Source organism: Oryzias latipes, chromosome 4, assembly GCF_053564925.1.
Source record: "Oryzias latipes strain Hd-rR chromosome 4, Olatipes_Hd-rR_3.1".
Lineage (NCBI taxonomy): Eukaryota > Metazoa > Chordata > Actinopteri > Beloniformes > Adrianichthyidae > Oryzias > Oryzias latipes.
In genome coordinates this window covers 3,411,917-3,430,653 of record NC_136240.1, presented here as the reverse complement: position 1 = coordinate 3,430,653, position 18,737 = coordinate 3,411,917, and the positions used below count along the sequence as shown (strand labels likewise).

Here is an 18,737-nt window from a genome sequence, read left to right as displayed (position 1 = left end):
AGCTGATTTGCTGGGGCGACCCCTGGAGGGATTTGCTAAAAGAATAACGACAACAGTGCTTTTGCATTTTGTAGAGCTGTCCTAATCTGAAATTCCAAAATCTATTACGCCAATAATTTCCCAGAAGTCTGCGAAAAAACAGTGTGCTTTCACGTTACTAGATCGGCAAATTTAGACCACAATGCATTGTGATTTTTAGTATGACAAAAATTGAATTTTAATTTATATTTATTAACCATCCAAGTTTTCATCATCAGAACACAGTGGATTCATAGTCTTTGTCAAATGTTTTTACTTCTGCCAATCGGGGATGCCATGTTTACCATTTACAAAGCAAGTAGTGAGCGGGTTGCCTGAATGGCTTTTAAAAACAGGAAACTAGACAGTCCTGCACTATACAGTTTTTAGTAGTTAGTGAGCAGAGAGGGAATCCTGACAGGCATCGTAGGCAATGAGGGAGCTGGTAAAGCATGGCATTCTAACAATCTCTCGCACCACAATAAACCTGATTAACTATCTGAAGAACAAATGTTTACAGCACCAAAAAGACAATACGACATAGACATATCACTGTTTTGAAAGCATCCCTAATAATTAACATCATCATACCTGAATAATGTAAACCTCCTCTCTTCCATTGTACCACACCTCAAACTTCTTGCTGTCCCCCTTCACGTTCTCCGTTATCCCGACGGCGCTCATCTGGACGCAGCAGAAAGGAGACACTCAGACAGACTGACAGCAGAGTCCAAACGGGACTGTTAGAGAACCTCCATGACGTCCACTATTCTGCCTTCACAAACTGCAAAACCATCTGGTATCCGTGTTTGCTGTTATGGAACGAACAAGCTTTTCTGGCTGAAGTGCAGCCTGACCTTCAGCGAGTGTTTGAAGCTGTAGGACGGCGTCTTCTCGTAGCCCTCTGTGGCATCCTCTCGCTTCTTACAGAACAGGAGCATCTTGTTGTATAGGAAGAGGTGCCTCTGCATGGGCTTGAACCTGGCCAAGTCCTTCACCTGGAAGCAGCGCATCCATCAGGTTCACATCACAGTCATTTCATTCAGTGAAAACTTCACACCATGAAAGAAAATATAAAATCAACATCAACCATTTTTATGTATTTGTTTCTCCTCTAAATTTTAAACTTCAAGCTCACTTTTTAGAGGATTTGTTGTGTGACCAAACATTTCAGGAAACTCCTGATGAATGAATAAGGATGCATGTTTACAAATCAGTTTTTTAGGTTTAAAGGGCCAATATCCTGCTCTTCTTAAGCCTTTTATAGTGAATAATGTCCATGTATATGATAATATAATACTTTTGGCACACTAAAGAACGAATTGTGACGTCACAGTGAGCCCCGCCTCCAGGCTAATAGACACGCCCATTTTCTCCATGGAGCTAGCAGTGATTTGCTAAACTCTTATTTTCTATGCACAATATGCACATCCATCTTTGCAGAGCTTTGGATGTCGTTTGTTTTTGTGTGAGAAACAGACACACTGCTGAGGCCGGCTCTAGGATGATGATCCTAGAGGTCATGAAATGGGCGGCACACACAAGGAGAGAAAGGAGGAGCATCAGTGATCGAGTCGTGTTACTTCTGGGTTGGAAAAGAACTCAGGAAAACAACTGATATTTCATTAAGAATGTCAGAACCCACTCATTTTCCTGGATTGGGAGGGTCGGGTTTTCAGAGAAATACCCAGAAATGCTTGAATGGATCAAAATACCATTTTGGGTATTTTTTCTTAAACAATTAACATTATGACACTTAAAAGCTCAAAAAGTTGATTTTGCATGATGTAGGCCCTTTAAAAGTTTAAGAACAGTTTCACATTATAACTGACTGTAACTGCTTGCTAAAATCATGGAGCGCCCTGTGCATCTCTAATGAATATGTAAAACATTGTGTGTAAACAGCGGTAGGTGTGATTTCATTGATACAATTTTCAATACTCAATAAGATTCAAGAGAGTCTAAAGTGTAAACTTATAAGAAAACTGTTTTTATTATCATAGACCTTTCTTGTTACTTTGCTTTGTGGGACTTTTTGAAAAAGCGAGTCTCAGAAAAAGGCAAAATGTTGAAAGCATCTTTTCTTTAATGTTGAAAGATAAATGTTTGCTGCAAGTATATCCATAATTCTTTTGGTTTGCAATGATGGATACCTGTCCACTTCTGATGTTGAAATAAACAATGTCGACACTGATTTGATCATAGATTAGATATTATAAAGGTATAAAGTTTAACTGTGGATGATGGCCCACGACCAAGCTAAATTGATGGGATTGGTTGAACCTGCTCACCCTCTTTGAAACGTGTTTTCTGTAAGCATTTCTGTACCTTGCTGTGGACTTTCTTGTGGTCGGTCCACACGTTGAAGGAGCCCTGCATCAGCAGCTTCCCCAGCTCACTCAGGTTTCCCTGAAACCAAGAACCCAACAGATTATGAACACCCAGTCCAGGGATTTATCCTAAATGTTTCAAATCTGTGGCTCATGGAAAAAAACATTAACTAAATGTACACAAAATGAACTCTGTGGTGTCTACAATTGACAGTCATTAAGAATTGATGTCACCTGTAAAGTGATGACAGGGATTTTCAGATGAGAACTGAGCTGGAGACTGTAAGTGAATTCCTTTGGTCTGTCTGTATACTCACATCAAAACCAGTAATTGCTATCTGGTGCATGGAGTCATTGACAGACTTGATAATATCGATGACGGTGGCCAAAGCCTCCTCCAGCTCCACCATTCCCTCATCCTTACTGCATTTGAGCATCTCCTGTTGGACAGGAGGAGAGTAATGTCATTCTAAAGACAGGAGATGCCAGAGACAAACACAAGACTACACAATTACACAGGAGTTGAGGAAAAGAAGAGAAAAAAGATCACAATACAGTTAGATGTCAACAGAACAAACACTAGTCCACCTAACTGTCATGGTTTGGGTTTTTTCCCTTACTTTTTGCTTCCATTTTGTTCCTGTCATGTTTAAGTTCTACTTCCTGTTTTATTTTGAAGTTTTCCTGTATGTATTAGTTTTGAGTTTTACTTCCCTGGTCCCAATATCTCGTGATGGTTTTCAGCTGTGTCTGGTTCCTCTTGTGCTGGTCCATACCGTCATTTCCCTGACCGTCTTCTTCCCTGTTTACCACAAGAGTTGGTTTTGTTTGTCTTCCCCGCTCGGCAGCGCTTTTGTTTATGGAATTAAAACCACGTGACTTGGAACCGTGTGCCTCCCATCTCTGCATTTTGGGTCCTACATCAACTCTCGTACCTGACACCAACAGGTTATTGGTAACCAAGTCATTTAGCATTTCCACCACAGCTTCCTTTCTGGGTTTAGTTATTCCAAATGCAAAGAAAAAACCTTCCAAACAGTTGTTACGGGCTGCACGGTGGGGCAGTGGTTACTGCTCTTGCCCCAAAGCAAAAAGGCCCCTGGTTCAAGTCCCGGCTGGGGGACCTGGACCAAAACACCAATGGGGGACCTTTTTGTGTGGAGTTTGCATGTTCTCCCTGTGCATGCGGGGGGTTTCTCCTGGGACTCTGGCTTCCTCCCACCGTCCAAAGACATGCTTCATAGCTTAGTTGGTTAATCTAAGTTGTCCATAGGTGTGAATGGGTTTGTGATTGTGACCCTGTGACAGACTGGTGACCTGTCCAGGATGCCCCCTGCCTTCGCCCATGATTGGCCGGGATAGGCTCCAGCAGCCCTGTGACCCCGAAAGGGAACGGATTAGATGATGAAAAGTGTTTCTTTTTTTTTAAACTTCTAACTAAATATATATTCATTGCAGTAGTTAGGGTTATTTAAAAAACAAAAGGTAGAAAAACTATTTTTCTTGTCAACAGTTTTTTTATGTAGACGACAAATGTTAGTGGAAAAAAATAAAGCAGTCAAAATGTATTCAAAAAGAAATCAAACTAAAGAAATGTTCAAAATTTTAATGAGTTCCCCTGAGATTTGTGGCCCCAAATTGAAATCATTGTTTGAATTTTTAAAATGGAAACCAAAGCAACAAAAGTGTAATTCATGGGATGGACTTTGTGAAGGCAAATGCATTCATAATGTAGTGTGCAGCTGCCTGTACTGTCAGGTATTATGCCTTTCTGCCCACCTTTAGCATCAGCTGATATTTAGTGATCCTCTGAACGGGCTTCAACAGGTAAGCATCCAGAGACAGTTTGTGGTCCAGTTTCTTCTGGCATTCCTGCTCCCACACAGGCAAAAGTTTCTTTACAAACCGTATCATCTTAAATCTGCCAAGCAGGATATGTAAGATCATGTAGGACAAGCTGGATATTACAGTATGTGGAGCTCACCATAAAAATGACCTCTATTCCAGTCAAAGATGAAGATTGTGCTCAAAAATGTCTTCAGAATTCATTACCTGAAAAAAGAGGCTGTCCCCACACTGTCTCCACAAGACTTCAGAGCGAGGCTTATTCTGGCAGTACTTCTCATACACCTGAAGCTCTTCCTTCTGGTGACACACACAGGGCCAGATCCAAGAGCTTTTACCTGTAATTTTGCTGTCTGTCACATTGCACAACATTAAACTGAAGGTCCTTTGATATAAAAGAAGACATTAAACTTCAATGTTGCAAGGCATAGCACATTGTTGCAACATAGAAACAAGAGGACGTTTAAAGACCCTATCACGACATCTTGTTGGCATACAAACACCTAGAGAATGAAGAAACCATATCTTTACCACTTTAAAGATTTCTTTTCCAAAAGTTCCAAACCCTTCATTCAGCCCCTCAGTGGTGCCAAATGTCTTACAGAGAGATCTGGACTGAGGGTCAGAAACTATCAAAAGGTTAGACTGCAGCTCAGCACATCTGAGGGGTATGTGTGTGACCACAACCATGGGACTTCCCTCGAACCATGGCAGCCCACTCAACCTCATGTCAGGCTAAGAGCTAAACATTTCAAAAGGATTTTTACAAAAAACCAACTCAGAGATGGTGATGTTTCCGCCGCCACTGGAACATGCCAGGAAGCACAAGGACTATGCTTATGTTTTTGGCTGTGACCAGCTGCAGAAACCAGGCACAATGCAGGAAAGAAACCAGGTCAAACTGGTGTTAACCCTCTACAGCAGGGCTGCTCATTCCTGGTCCTGGAGATCTACCACCCTGCCTGTTTTCCAGATCTCCAAGTCCTGCTAGCTGCTGATTAGCTCAATCAGATGTCTCCACATTCTGACTGAAGGAACACACCTGGTCCAGGTAATCAGCAGCAAGCAGTGCAGGGTAGAGCTGGAAAACAGGCAGGGTGGTAGATCTCCAGGACCAGGAATGAGCAGCCCTGATCTACACCTTCACCCTTAGACACACCTGTCCAGCTGCTCGTTAATCAGCCAATCACATGGCAGCACCTCAATGCATTTATGTAGAGATGGTCCAGACAATCTGCTGCTGTTCAAACCAGCATCAGAATGAGAAAGAAAGGTGATTGAAGTGTCTTTGAACACGGCATGGTTGTTGGTTCCAGATGGGCTGGTCTGAGGATTTAATAAACTGCTGATCTACTGGGATTTTCACCCACAACCATCTCTAAGGTTTACAGAGAATGGTCAGAAAAAGAGAAAATATCCAGTGAGAAGCAGATCTGTGCACAGAAATGCCTTGTTGACGTCAGAGGTCAGAATGGTTCCAGCTGATAGAAAGACAACAGGAACTCAAAGAACCACTGGATCCAACCGAGGTCTGCAGGAGAGCATCTCCGAATGCACAACACGTCCAACCTTCATGCAGATGGACTACAGTAGCAGCAGACCTCTACACCTGAAGTGATTATGTTTGCTTTTCCATCGAGACAATAATAAAAAGATCCTCTAACTTTATTCTTTTCTCTATTTTGCTTGGATTAATCCGGGACAGCAAGCGTCCGTCATTCAGACGAAGCTCCTGCAGACAGAGACTCTCTGTACTGGGAGAGTCTCTGATGTGGAGACGTGGTTACCGATGCTTTTGTAGACCTCTAATAACCTAAATAAACCTGATCTCTACACATCATCTGTGTTTGACATGCATTGACTATAATGAGAAACAGTCAATGCCTCAACGTGGAAACCAGGCTAAAAACCTTGGACGGTGGCTCCTCCCACATGTCTGGAGCGTCAAGTTTATGAACATTTCTGGACAAGCATTCAGCAGCAACTTTGTCCCACAGGGGGCATGCGATGCGAACTTGGGGTGTGATTCACATACGGTGTGAACGCAGCTTTACACACCACCAACAAACTGAGAGCTCTCCCCTCAGTCAAACATTTATTTAAAATGCATTTTTATGGTTTATGTCACAAACAAATAACAGATTTGTTTGAATTTGAGATTTTCAGACTAGTTTTCACTTCACTTACCCTGTTCAGAAAACAGCTTCCCACCAACTCTGGTTTCTCAACGCAGTTTTCCAGCTCCATGAGAAACGTCCTGCAAATGAATTTGACTCAGTCAAGAGGAAACAGCAGACTCTCAGCAGCTGGAATGTTGTTGTTACAGCTGCTGTGTCTGCTCCTTTATGATGTACAGTCTATCTTCAGAATATTTCTCGCTGGCTGTTTTGTAGATTTTGCGGCTATTTGACGATTTTATGATTTTATTTAACATTATTTAGAATATTTCTTAGCATTTTTATATAAATATAAGTATCTTTAGTCTGTCTTTGTTTTTCAAATATTTTTTATTCATTCTAGTCAGAGCTGACTTTGTTGGATGTTCTCTGTGTGTCTTTCTGTGCAGGAAGAATAAATTAAGATATCTTACTGCCCCTGAGTCATAGTCCGAAATCCAGAATCATTCCCAGTCCCTCTGGCTCCTCACTATTGCTCCAATTGAAGGGGCATTTGGAGATGTAGCGGTGTCCAAAAGTGTTTTTTTAAGTGGGGAGCCATAGTGACTTAAGGTTGGCAATCCCTCCACCGGTAGGGTGATCCCTGCCGCGTCAGAGAAATGTATTTCTGCACGTGGGTGTGCTCTGAAGCACAGACGTTTACGTTGTAATGTAAGTCATGACTTTTCAAAATTTATAAAACCGATGTTTTGGGTACTTTCCGAGCATTGGCTGCTACGCGCCAACGCAGATGACCGGTGACTGGATGATGTCATCGAGTGGTGGAAACGACTGGATTTAAATGCATAACCCTCCTCTTGGAGGGCTAAATGTAGGGATAGGGAGAAGCGGTAGGGGTTGCGAATGAATTCAGTCAGCCAAACTGCTCAATTTTTAGCATTTCTGGACAGGCATCCATCTTTTAAATCACTTGTTTGAAGATTTGAGGCTTTTTTACAAACCTTTTGTCACCAGTAGTTAGTCTTTGCATTTGTTATGTTTTCTCTGCAGATGACCGGTGACTCATAGTAGTTTTAGAAATAAGACTACTGTCTTCAATCAGACTACTGTCTTTAATCAGACTACTGTCTTTAATCAGACTACTGTCTTTTGCCTGTGTTTTTACGGATGCACCAATCCCTCAATGATGATATGTCTAAATGTCATTATTTTCTGATAGTGTAAACCAGGCATGTCCAAAGTCCGGCCTGTGGGCCTGTGTGAATGCAGCCTGCACTCAAATTTCCCCCGGTTTGCAGGGTCCCGTCATAACATCAAAATGGGACCCACTTTTTCAAAAATGTGGGTATGATTTCTTGATCGTGATTGGCTAAATTCTGCATTTAGCCTTTGTAAACCTGTGGCAACTGTAGCCGCAGTTCCATGTGAAAAATAACTTTGAACGGATCAAATATTGGATTAGAATTGAACCGTGTACATGGACACAGAAAAACTATTTCAGATTATAACAAACGTTGACCAATGCCACACTGCGCAGAACTCTCTAAATTACTGGAGTTACGTAGTAAACAATAAAGCTATAGCATAGAGCTAAATGATCTTCTAAACGTGATTTTATTATTGTTTTGATTATTATTAAGGGCATGTTCACTCATAATGTTATAATTATGTGCGGCCAGTGCTTTATTATCGGCCGAACAGACCCAGAAGAGGGGTTAGGATTAGGCTAACACGTGCTAACAACCTTAAGCCTTGGATGAACTTAAATAATCTTTGTGTTCAGAGCTGCAAATGGCATCCAGGCTAACCGTTAACATATGGGAATAACATCAGCCTTTATTGTGTGTGGACATGGTTGGAAACATGAAAAACACATGATTGTTTACACGGTTTCTCAGGACTGGTCTGCACTTCAGCATTTAAAAGCTGCCTCCGTTAGCTTACACAATGTCCCAGAGCTGCTCTTCTGCTCAGAGTCACAGGAGACCCGGTTCTACCGGGAGACCCGGTTCTACCGAGTCCAGCAGTTCACTCACGCAGAGCAGGCAGCCATTCCTGCTTGCGCTCCAAAGCTTTCTCTGAAGCACCAATCCATCCATGCATGCCGTAAATACAGAGCATTAGTGTCCCACAATCAGAGTAAACTGTTTACATAGACCACAGTCGGATCAACAATCGGTATAACCCACCTATCTCAATTGGAAAGACATTTTGATCCGAAGGAGTCTGATCGGGTCAGAGTATTCCAAATGGCGTGTTTACGTGACGCATTTTTGTTCTGATCAGGCGTTTATTCCGATTACTTTTGTTCATGTAAACACAACTACTGCTGCTGGACCCTTCTGTGATGCTTTCTAGGTCATTTCTATAATGTCAACTGTTAATAATAATATCATTATTATTTTTCAGATAGACTCTTTTACCGTTTATTTCTGGTCTTTAAATGTGTAATTCACAGTAATTTTGGTAAAAATTTATTTAGATGTATTTTGTTTTATATGAAGAAATGAAAAGCATTTAATTGTAGTAGATTTTTCGTGAAATAGTTTATTTGCATTTAATGTTATGAGAATACTGCATTTTTTTACTGCATTTTTTAAACATTTTCATCTCACCAAAACCACAGCTAGATTTGTTCAGAAAATAGAAAAACCACCAAGTTGGAAAAAATGCACAAATTCCTTTTTTTGACTGTCAATTACTGCAAACATTTCTGCTCAGACTTCCTTTCTTAGACTGAGATAATGTTGACATTAGGATGCTGATCACATCCTCTGCCACACACACAAAGCAAAAACACAACAAAATGAAGAAAAAGCTTTTCACCTACTTGTTGTGAAAGTCGTAGATCTCTGGCAGGTTCCCAAACAGCACGTCTCTTTTGTTCTCTAGGGATGGGGGGATAAGGTGGCTAAACTCAGAGTTATTCAGCTCAACATAGTAGCCCTGGGGAGGGAGAAGGAGATTAGGATTAGGAAATAACAGGTATTGGGAAAACATGAAGACAAAACAGAAGTGAACAAAATATTATTTAGGCACAAAATCCAAACTGCGGCTCGATCCGGCTTTGGATCTAAACCCCTATACTTTGCAATCAAGTGAAATAGTATTAATCATAAAGGAAAAAGTAAAAAAGAAGAAAAACTTGTCCACTCAAATTTGGTCATTTGAATAAATTCAGGTTGTTTATCATCCAGATGAAATTTGAGTGGCCAACATGAAATGCTCGACACACAAAGGCTGTTAAAGCTGGTTCTGTCATGTTTTTTCTCACAGGCAGGTGGGGTCATACGTGTTTGGACGCATGCTTTCGCACACATATGACCCGGCTGCTCAGTGGACACAATTCTCCTCAAACACATCTAACCTAAAACCCTTTAGTCAAACAGTTTTGCATGAACGACAAAACTCTAAAATGCATGATTAAAGGATGACATTTCATTCACCCCCCCCACACACACACACCACCCTTTCATTAAGGCGTATATTGATATCGCATAATAAATCAAATGAGGTTAAAAAAATGCTGCATACTAGGTTTAGAACATTTTCTATGCATTTTCTTCTGCTGTAAAGGTGGAGCAAATGGGCTAATGTTAGTCAGGACTGCCCTGCTGGGGCAACTAGCCTCCTGGTGGTGGCATGCCCTCACTCCCTCTGATTCCCACGATTTAAAAAGTACAAGTCGTACAAAGGAAGGTTCTTGGTCTTCATGTTGAATCAGATAGGTTCTTGTTTCTGAATTGCTTTTATGAACTTTGAGACATAGAGTGAACATTTTGTCTGTCTTTTGGTACTTTGAGCTAGAATTACTTCTTTTTTGCAATTAAACGTTTATTTATTTATTTCATTTTAAACGCATGGTAGTCATTAACTTCAAGAAACAAGACTGGTGTGAAAGGTTCCATTGTTTAAGAAAGGTTTAAGCAAAGCTTTTGATTTGGGACGTTTAAATGACATGAGACTTTTGTTAGAAAGAGAGTCTTAATCCAGCGATGGGAACACTAAGCCTGTTAGGAAACGTATGTTTGGAAGTCTTCGGTTCACACCGAACGTGATTCCCGCATCAATGGCGTCCAGTTTCAATGTCAAGTCTCTTTATCTGAAGTCCTGCGGCGCTTTGCGGCAGAACCAGAGTTCAAATATTTCAACTTTGGGGAAGAAGACGACGGTACTCAGGATCTCAGCTTTGGCCTGTGTTGTGTTGAGGATGTGATCAATGGATGGAAACCAAAACCAACATGGAGGAGAATCTGATCGTTCTCCTCCTGAACCTTTAGTAAGTGATCATGCCAAACGACAAAGTTTCTATTTTCAAAAACAGGCAGACGACACAGAAGCCTGAACCGTCCAAAACAAAATGATATAAACATTCAATGTGACTGAAAGCTCTACCTAGTGACTTCTTTCTCTGACTGCTCTTTAACTTTCTACAAGTCCGCTTCAATTCTCTGCCTGAACGAAAAGCACATCATAGTTGGAGTGCCGGTACCTCCAAGATGCTCTGCAGTTCCTCCACGTAAATCCTCTCGGTTTCAATTAACTCCGTCATGATGTGTCTAAGAAGGAACAACAAAAATGCCTCAATACTTGAGTCAAAAGCACAACCACATCTAAATGAAGGTGTCAGTAAGAACAAGTATGGCTATAACTTGGATCATTTGACAGCATGAATGTTCATTTATTCATATTCACGTTTCAGTTTATTTAGATCTTTGAAAAAAGTTGAACCAAAGTCTGACTGACTTTGATCATCAATTTCTTCAGCATGCTGTGCTTAGCTTTATGTCAAATACCTGCCTTGTTATTTTTACATTTGTGAACTACAATTTGAAAAGGAAAACCTCAGCTTGTTATAAATAATCCAAAAAGAAACAACAGGGGGTCTGATTTGAAATAATCTACAGGTCTCTGAGTCGCTGTGGTGCTTTCAAGGCCATGGTCAGTTGGGTGCAGCATCAATGCCGTCTCCCCATTTGGACCCACGATGGCCGGGATCGGCACATTGACGTCCAGGTCAGCGCTGGCCCCCGGCCCCGTCGAGTGCCCGCACTGCTACCGAACGATTTCTCACAATCGGACGGTGGCAGTGGGACGGCAGCACAAGGGTTGCAGGAGGGTGACAGTCTGAAATCGGTTGATCATCAGACGATTATGGGGACCTTGGAGACCCTCCAAGTGCTGCTGCCTTCCTGCCACTCGCCTGTCCTGGACTGCCACTCCACCACCTCCAAATGTGCCCAGACGGCCACTGACCAATGTCCAAAAATTGTCTGGTCCTTGTTTAACCTCTGCGGCCACCGTGTGGTGTGTAAAAATACAACTGCCCCCTCCTGATTAGAAATGCCTTTGCATGGCCACTCACTCAATTTGCTGAAAAACTTGCATTTAAGTTGCAGGAGTTATTTTGGGATATGTGACCGCAGTCTAAGACACAAGATTAGGAACTCCAACATCTACTCAAACAAAGAACCCGATGCTGTGAAAGGCAGGCTACAGGATTGATCCTGGCATTAGACTTTTCTTCCCAGAAAGTCTGCTGTATGATCGTTCTTTCCTTTGGTACATTGAGGTTTTCAGCCAAAGCCCAGGTCAAGCCTTCAGGGAAAACATTTTAACCATAGCAAACTAAAGTAATACAATCTTTTATTGTACCTCTGCTGCATTAGTTTCTCTCAGATGAACTCCTTAAACATTAGATTTATTGTGGGATTCAGGGAAAAAAAAGTAAAATTCAGTCTACAGAACAATGCATGGCATGCTTTAGCAGCAAGTACAGCATCTTAAATGTCTCTTTTTAAACTGCCGCTCCTCCTGCATGGTCTGCAGAGAGGCAGCCATGTGTCTGGTGTGTCTGTGCGGCGTGTTTGTGTGATGACCTGCGTCTGCTGGACAGACTCTCCTCAGATTCAGCGGGAGCAACAACATGTGCGGAGCCTCCCTGGCTTTCCTCGTGCATCACCTCGATCTGTAGCAGAAACATTGACAGTCTGATGTTCCGGTTTGATGTTTCATGTGCTTCACTTTTCCTTCTGACATGCAAACAAACCTTTAGAAGCACAAAACCTTGGCACAAAGATGTGAACCATGTCATAAGACCAACAGGTGTCACCGCAGGAGTTGAAGTTTAAAGGAGGACAAACTCCAGGTCAGACATCTAGTTGCTTGAGTGATTGCTGACTTTTTATTATTTTAGAAGGAACAGCCTCCTGTTTGAATGTATTTTTGACAGTACGCTGCCAGTTCCCACAGCTCTGTGTTGACTTGTTTCTGTTTTGTTTTTCTCTTATTAATAACTTTTTTGTGTTACACGTCACGTGACTGCAGCGGCGTTAGCATTAGCATTAGCAACAACAAAATGCCACAGAAGAAGCAACCAGAGATCCCAGGAGAGGCTGAGAAGACTGGATCCTTCAGGATTTGCAGGTTGAAGACTTTTCCTGATGGCGTTGTTGCATCTGCCCTCTTCTGCAGAGTGAGCTGCTGGGGGGTGGGGGGTGGGGGTGGACGCACTGACAGGAACCAGAACAGGAAAACAAACTGGTGTGAGATGTGGCTCTGTTCTGGGATGTCCCCTAAAGTCTGTGACTGTGGTGGATGAGAGGAGGAGGATGCAGCAGAAACTGGAATCCATCAGGGACAATCCTCTTCATCATCATCATCATCATGGGACCATGGATGCTCTGAGCAGTTCCTTCAGTCAGAGACTGAAACCCCCTCGCTGCAGGAAAGGGGCGCTTTTGCCACTTTATCCTCCTGTCAGCTATTTGACTTTACACTGGACGATAATGTTTGTTGATCATTTTTTAGCTGTTATTTAATCTATTTACAGTTTTTCGTAGAGCTATGGTAGCAAGGTAATTTCCCCTTTGTGGGATCAATACCGTTTGATTCTGTTCTATTCTAGAGAGTCTCTGCACCGAACGTCCCTTTAGTGACTTCAGCACTGGACAGCCTTTCATTGGTGGCGGCACATTTGACCTTTTTTCTCTCCAGGGACGCTCACTGTACCTTGATGCCTGCCTTGGTCTTGCGAGTGTTTTTCTTCTTGTTGGGATCAACTTCTGCTGCCTGTCTACCACTGTGTGAGTTATCAGCTGCTCTGCGAGCAAAAGCTGAAACAGAAAAAGAAAACATGAAAAATGTAATGAAAAGGCTTTTATGTTTGAAAGTCGATGCAGAAGAGCTGACAAGCTTCACACCAAGAAGCTTCCACTCAGGTTTTCAGTCATTCTAGAACAAAGTTCTGCAGACAGATTGTGCAACACACAGGTAGAGTTACAGTGGTTCCATCATCAGAATAAATCAGCTGAAGACACAACAGGCCGCTCACATTGCGGACTCCCTGTAGCTCTCGGGGGGTTTCTGAGTGAAGGACGTTTGGGTGAGGAATCAGGCCTTGGAGCAACGGGCTGAATGGGCCTCGTCTGTTTGGCCGACAGTCTTTTAAGGCTAACATGCCGCTTCTCAAACATCTCCTGAACATCCTCCAGTCGCTTCAGCACCATCTGGACGCTGCCCTACGCACAAACACACAGCCTACAGTAATCCTTATCCTCGTGAACATTCAGTGTGGAGCCCCCCGCTGCAGGTTTCCTCTGCACCATACCTTCAGGTCCTCAGACAGAACCATCTCAAACTGGTTGTGGAGGTTCTTCAGTTCTGTTAGCTGGTTCTTCTCTGCTGATTCCAAAAAGTTTTCAATGTCTGTCAGTGCTGACTCTGCCCCTTCCTGTGATTGACACTTGTCCACAGCTTGAGAGGCCAGAAGATAGATGCCAGAGTCACACCACTGGTTGACCTGAAGATAAAAAGAAAAAACGCACATGGATCATGAGTGTGCAGCAGAACATTTTCCCACACGTCCTTCATAAAACCACCATGACATTATTAATATGATGGTCACAGTTGAAATTTACTTCTGTACATGTTACATCCCCATCCTCCTACGTAAAAAAGTTCAAATATTCTGAAGATATCAAAAGTGGAATAGGTGTACAAGAGGCCCCTGCTGATCTGATCCAGTCATGGTGTTCCATGGCTGCCTTCAGCAGAGGTTCATTCATTCCAAACCTACTTTGCACCTTACAGGGTCACGAGGTGAATACCCAGCTATTGTGCAGTTCTCCAGTGCATTACAGGTTCACACAAAGACTGACAACCACACACACCCATACCCACAGACGATTTAGAATCATCAATGAATCTATGAAGCGTGTCTTTGGACTGTGGGAGGAAGCCAGAATTCCTGGAGAAAACCCACAGCTCTATTCAGATCACATTTAGTGTTTGTTCATCATGTCTAAAAAATGTCCACATGCCATTTTAGAGCTAGTTGGGTTGAGGTGTCCGGATCCGATTTAAATTGGTTCTCCTCTTATCTGAGTGGTAGATCAGTCTCCATTGTATTTTCCAAGTTTACTTCCTCCTCTGCATCCCTCACTTCTGGTGTGCCACAAGGCTCAGTTTTGGGACATTTATCGTTCATTTTATATCTGCTGCCTTTGCAGCAGATTCTAACTTCTTTTAATGATATTTCCTATCATTTTATGCTGATGATGGTCAGCTTTATGTGTCTTTTAAACCCCAGGATGTTTTTAAAATATAGATTTTACGCAGGTGTCTGGATTAAGGTAATAGTTGGATGAATAATAACTTTCTCCAACTAAATGAAGCCAGAACTGAGGTCCTAGTCTGTGCTGCTGACAGTTGCCTCCCCCAGATTGTCCAGTGGCTCGGTCCACTTGCTTCCTTTATCAAGCCTTCTGTCAGGAACCTTGGGGTGACTCTAAACCCCGTTTTAACCCTTGACTCTCATGTTGGGTCACTTATTTATTGTAGTTTATATCATCTAAAAAACATTGTAAAATGGAGTCTAATTGTGTCACATTATGATATGAAGATGCTCATCCACGTTTTTATATCTTTTAGTTTCTGATCTTGTTTACTTCAACTCCATCTTCACTTTTAAGCAAAAAATCTTTAGAACGGCTCCAGGTTGTCTAGACACTGCAGCAAGGCTTTAAAACAGTCATCCAAGTTTTCACAGGTCGCCCCGTTATTAATGCAGCTGAACTGGCTCCCCATCCGTGTCCAAGTGCATTTTAAAATCTCTTAACAGCCAAGCACCGGTCTATAGAAAAGGCCTTGTGCAGAAGTACCCTCCCAGCAGGTCCCTGAGGTCATGTGACCAGGGTCTGGTTGTTAGAGAACCTGGTTAAAATGTAAAGGTGACAGTCTTTGCAGCAGTGGCTCCATCCCTCTGGAACTCCCTTCCTCTCAGCCTCAAATCTGCAGACTCTGTGTTTTCTTTTAAAAAGCACTTTGTGATTTTTATCTCGAAAGGTGCTTTACAAATAAAGTATTATTATTATAGTTTGTACACCAAAAAGCATTGTTAAATAAACCACAGTGTAGTGGAACCAGCAGCCCCTTCACTTAAAATATTTCATTTCCACCTCAAAAAATCTACCAAAGTTCTGACTGCTCACTTGTTACTTCTATAAGAACAAATCATGTTTGAGGGCAGAAGTCAGGAGAGGAACGCCACGACCTTGTATCGTTAGGGCAGACTTAATCCTGATGAGCTCAAATGTAGAATTTTATGTTTATGTCTGTGGTCTGTCAGTCGTCTGGCATTAGACTCTTACCTTGTCGATGCCTCTATGTATCTGCAAGGATTTGGACAAGACATCATGCTTTTTCTGGACTTCGTTGCTGAAGTCATCGCAGACCCGCCGCAACTCCACACATTTGGGGCGAATGGAGTCCACGGCGTAGTGGCTACTCTGGATGAGCTGGTCGCCATGCAGCGCCTGCAGCTGTGCCTTCTCCAGCGAGGGCTGTGGACAACAACAGCTGATCAGGACGACATCAGTTAGGTAAACAAATGAACTCAGTTGCTTTGAAATGTATGATGACCGCTCTCACATTTATGTTCATCAGTGTACTTGTGCTTATTGCCATTACTAACCTGCCTCTCTTTAGCTTTACAACAGATGTTCCAGTGTTTTTGTGGTTCTACATGGATCTCTAAGGTTCTTGAAGGTGACTGGTACTCTAAACTAATACTCCTGCTCGATTCTTTTCTTCTCTGTGATGACTTTGTGTTTGACACCCAAAGCATTTCCTTAAAACAACTAGATTTAAAAATCATCTGTTGATGATCACCAACAGACTGTTACAGCCAAGTAGGAGCGTCCATGCCACAAATGGATGCTATCCTACAGGAAATGTCTGCTCCAGGCTTTGATGCCCAGTGTTCTGCTTTTTTTAACTAGTCTGCTATTGTGGGTTCCTACTGATGGAACGCAGATGATCCAGGTAATCAGCAGCATATGTGGTATTGAGATCTCAGAAAAAGCAGGACAACGTACCACAAAGCCTGGAGTTTACACTCCTGCAGCCATGAGGGAGCTGACCTCAATTCAGATGCTACTAATGAATACCAAAAGGAGTGCCAAGACGATCTCAGACCATCTTTTCCCAGATTCAAAAGCTAAACAGAAGCAGGATAAAGAAGCAGCCATGATATGGAGCAGAGTTGAAATGTCAGTGTGTGCATGTGTGTGTTGACTGACCCGTGCTTTGTCCTCCAGTGCTTTCAGGTCCTTTAAAAGAAGCTCAACTCTGGCTGCACAGTCCGCTGTGTCTGCCAGTGTGTTTACAGAATTCATCAAACCATCCAGAGTCACTTTGACCTGGAAGAAAAGTTAAAGAAAAAGAAATGTTTGTCCAGATTTTTTCCAAAAAGTTTAGCTTGATTTGAACTTTTTTACTGTGTAAACATTACAAAGTCAAATGCTAAGAACAATCCTGCTGTGACTGTTGGTCAGCAGTACCGTTAGTTCCAGATCAAAATCTTTGCTGAGCATTCCATGCCCCAAAATAATACCTTCCTCTTCTTAATTTCTTAATATGTTAACTTACTGTAATAAACAGAACAGACGTGCAGTGTTTTACTCCCATTTCTGTTTCTTTCAAAAGCCTAACAAGATTCAGCGTGGCACCAGAGATTCTTCCTGATGAACTGTCTGGTTTGAAGCTACTTATCCTAAGTTTAATACGCCTTTGTATGAATGTAGAACTGCTGATTGTATTGTTTGGTGTATTATTCTTGCTTTGATTGCTTAAAATAAACCATTTCAAACGTCCAAAAAGCTGCGTCTACAGAGAAGTGTGTTGTTCCACAGGCAGCTCTACCTCTCTGAAGTCCTTCTCAAAGTGGCGCAGCTGCAGGCACTGCTCCAGCTTGAGGTGATGTTTACTCCAGAACTGCTCAAAGGCGTTGTCCGTCTCATCCAACTGGGCCATCAGCCTGTGAACGCACGGCAGCATCTTCAGCATTGCATGGTGTTTATGGTGCAGAGCGTGTCAGAGGCCCAACGTGCAGCACCTTTCCACGGTGGTTTGGTTCTCCGTCTCATCAGGGTTGAGTTCATGGTTCTCTGACTTGGCCGCTTGCTCCTTTATACATCCAGACAGGGTGGAGCCCTGCCGCAGAGCCAGCTTCAGTTCGTCCTGATGCCAATACACAGAACGTTTCATGTTTAGCATCACTTTTAATCTGTGTGCAACGACACATTTCTGCTCAAACGCATGGGACATTTTCAAAGATTGAATCGTTCTTCTTTTGGTGTTCATGTCTACTGAGAGCCAACATGTAGAATCAATTACCGGTACGAAGCCCACTGAGACGACTGTTTTTGTGAATTTGGGCTATACAAACAAAATTGAAATGATTATTGAATGTTTCCTTTTTCTATTGGAGTCTTTTTAAAGATTTTTGGGATAACTGTATTTCAAAAGAACTCATCCTTCTCCACTCTCCCTACAGAGTTAAACTTCCTCCACACTTGGTAAGTCTTACCAATGGAGTATTTCAAATTTGACCAGCAGTGTTTCACCAACTGGTGTGTCTGCTTTACTTTGAGGTGGTTGTGTCTGTCAGTGTGTGCAGCCAGCAGGTCTTTGGTGCTCTGGACATCTTGGGGGAGATCCGTCTCAGCCAGCTCATTTCCAAACCGTTGCAGCATCTGGGCAGTGGATTTCACCGTCATGGCAAAGTTTTCTATGGCCTACAAAAAAAAAAGATGACACGTGATTCAAACATTTCCAGACTCTGCCCAGCTGTTACAACCTAGGTTCAGAGAGATCAGTGTAATGCAGCTGTAAATATGAGCCCTATGAATTCTAGCAGTTAACTCAGACACAGCTTCCTCTGTAGCTGCGTCGATAACGCTCTTCTGTCGAGAACACACCGAGTCTTTTTGCACTGAACCATCCCTCGCCTTTGTACCGCCTTGTGGGAGTGGGAGTGGGAGTTCTCACTTACAGTTCTTCACTCTCATCTGGGATGCAGGATGGACCTGCATCTGCTCTTTTAATTTAGGATGACGCTGTGAAGAAGTGCCAGCAAGTCTTAGCA

General features: G+C 42.5%; 1 protein-coding gene across 11 annotated transcripts in view; it reads right to left on the bottom strand.

The window, feature by feature from the left end:
• mcf2l2 (MCF.2 cell line derived transforming sequence-like 2) overlaps positions 1–18,737 on the bottom strand; it is a 60,110-nt gene that overhangs the window by 18,493 nt on the left and 22,880 nt on the right. For all 11 annotated transcript variants that reach the window (XM_078945476.1, XM_011494523.4, XM_020702845.3 and 8 more), the window contains exons 7-24: positions 18,238–18,387; positions 17,706–17,830; positions 17,513–17,627; positions 16,891–17,010; positions 15,961–16,152; positions 13,920–14,111; positions 13,644–13,830; positions 13,322–13,425; positions 12,190–12,278; positions 10,803–10,869; positions 9,141–9,256; positions 6,381–6,450; positions 4,401–4,493; positions 4,128–4,220; positions 2,666–2,788; positions 2,347–2,427; positions 876–1,016; positions 610–702 (exon numbers count right to left, since the gene is read on the bottom strand). In XM_078945476.1, the coding sequence (XP_078801602.1) occupies positions 610–702; positions 876–1,016; positions 2,347–2,427; positions 2,666–2,788; positions 4,128–4,220; positions 4,401–4,493; positions 6,381–6,450; positions 9,141–9,256; positions 10,803–10,869; positions 12,190–12,278; positions 13,322–13,425; positions 13,644–13,830; positions 13,920–14,111; positions 15,961–16,152; positions 16,891–17,010; positions 17,513–17,627; positions 17,706–17,830; positions 18,238–18,387 (2,151 nt within the window). The remainder of the gene's footprint in view (positions 1–609; positions 703–875; positions 1,017–2,346; positions 2,428–2,665; positions 2,789–4,127; positions 4,221–4,400; positions 4,494–6,380; positions 6,451–9,140; positions 9,257–10,802; positions 10,870–12,189; positions 12,279–13,321; positions 13,426–13,643; positions 13,831–13,919; positions 14,112–15,960; positions 16,153–16,890; positions 17,011–17,512; positions 17,628–17,705; positions 17,831–18,237; positions 18,388–18,737) is intronic.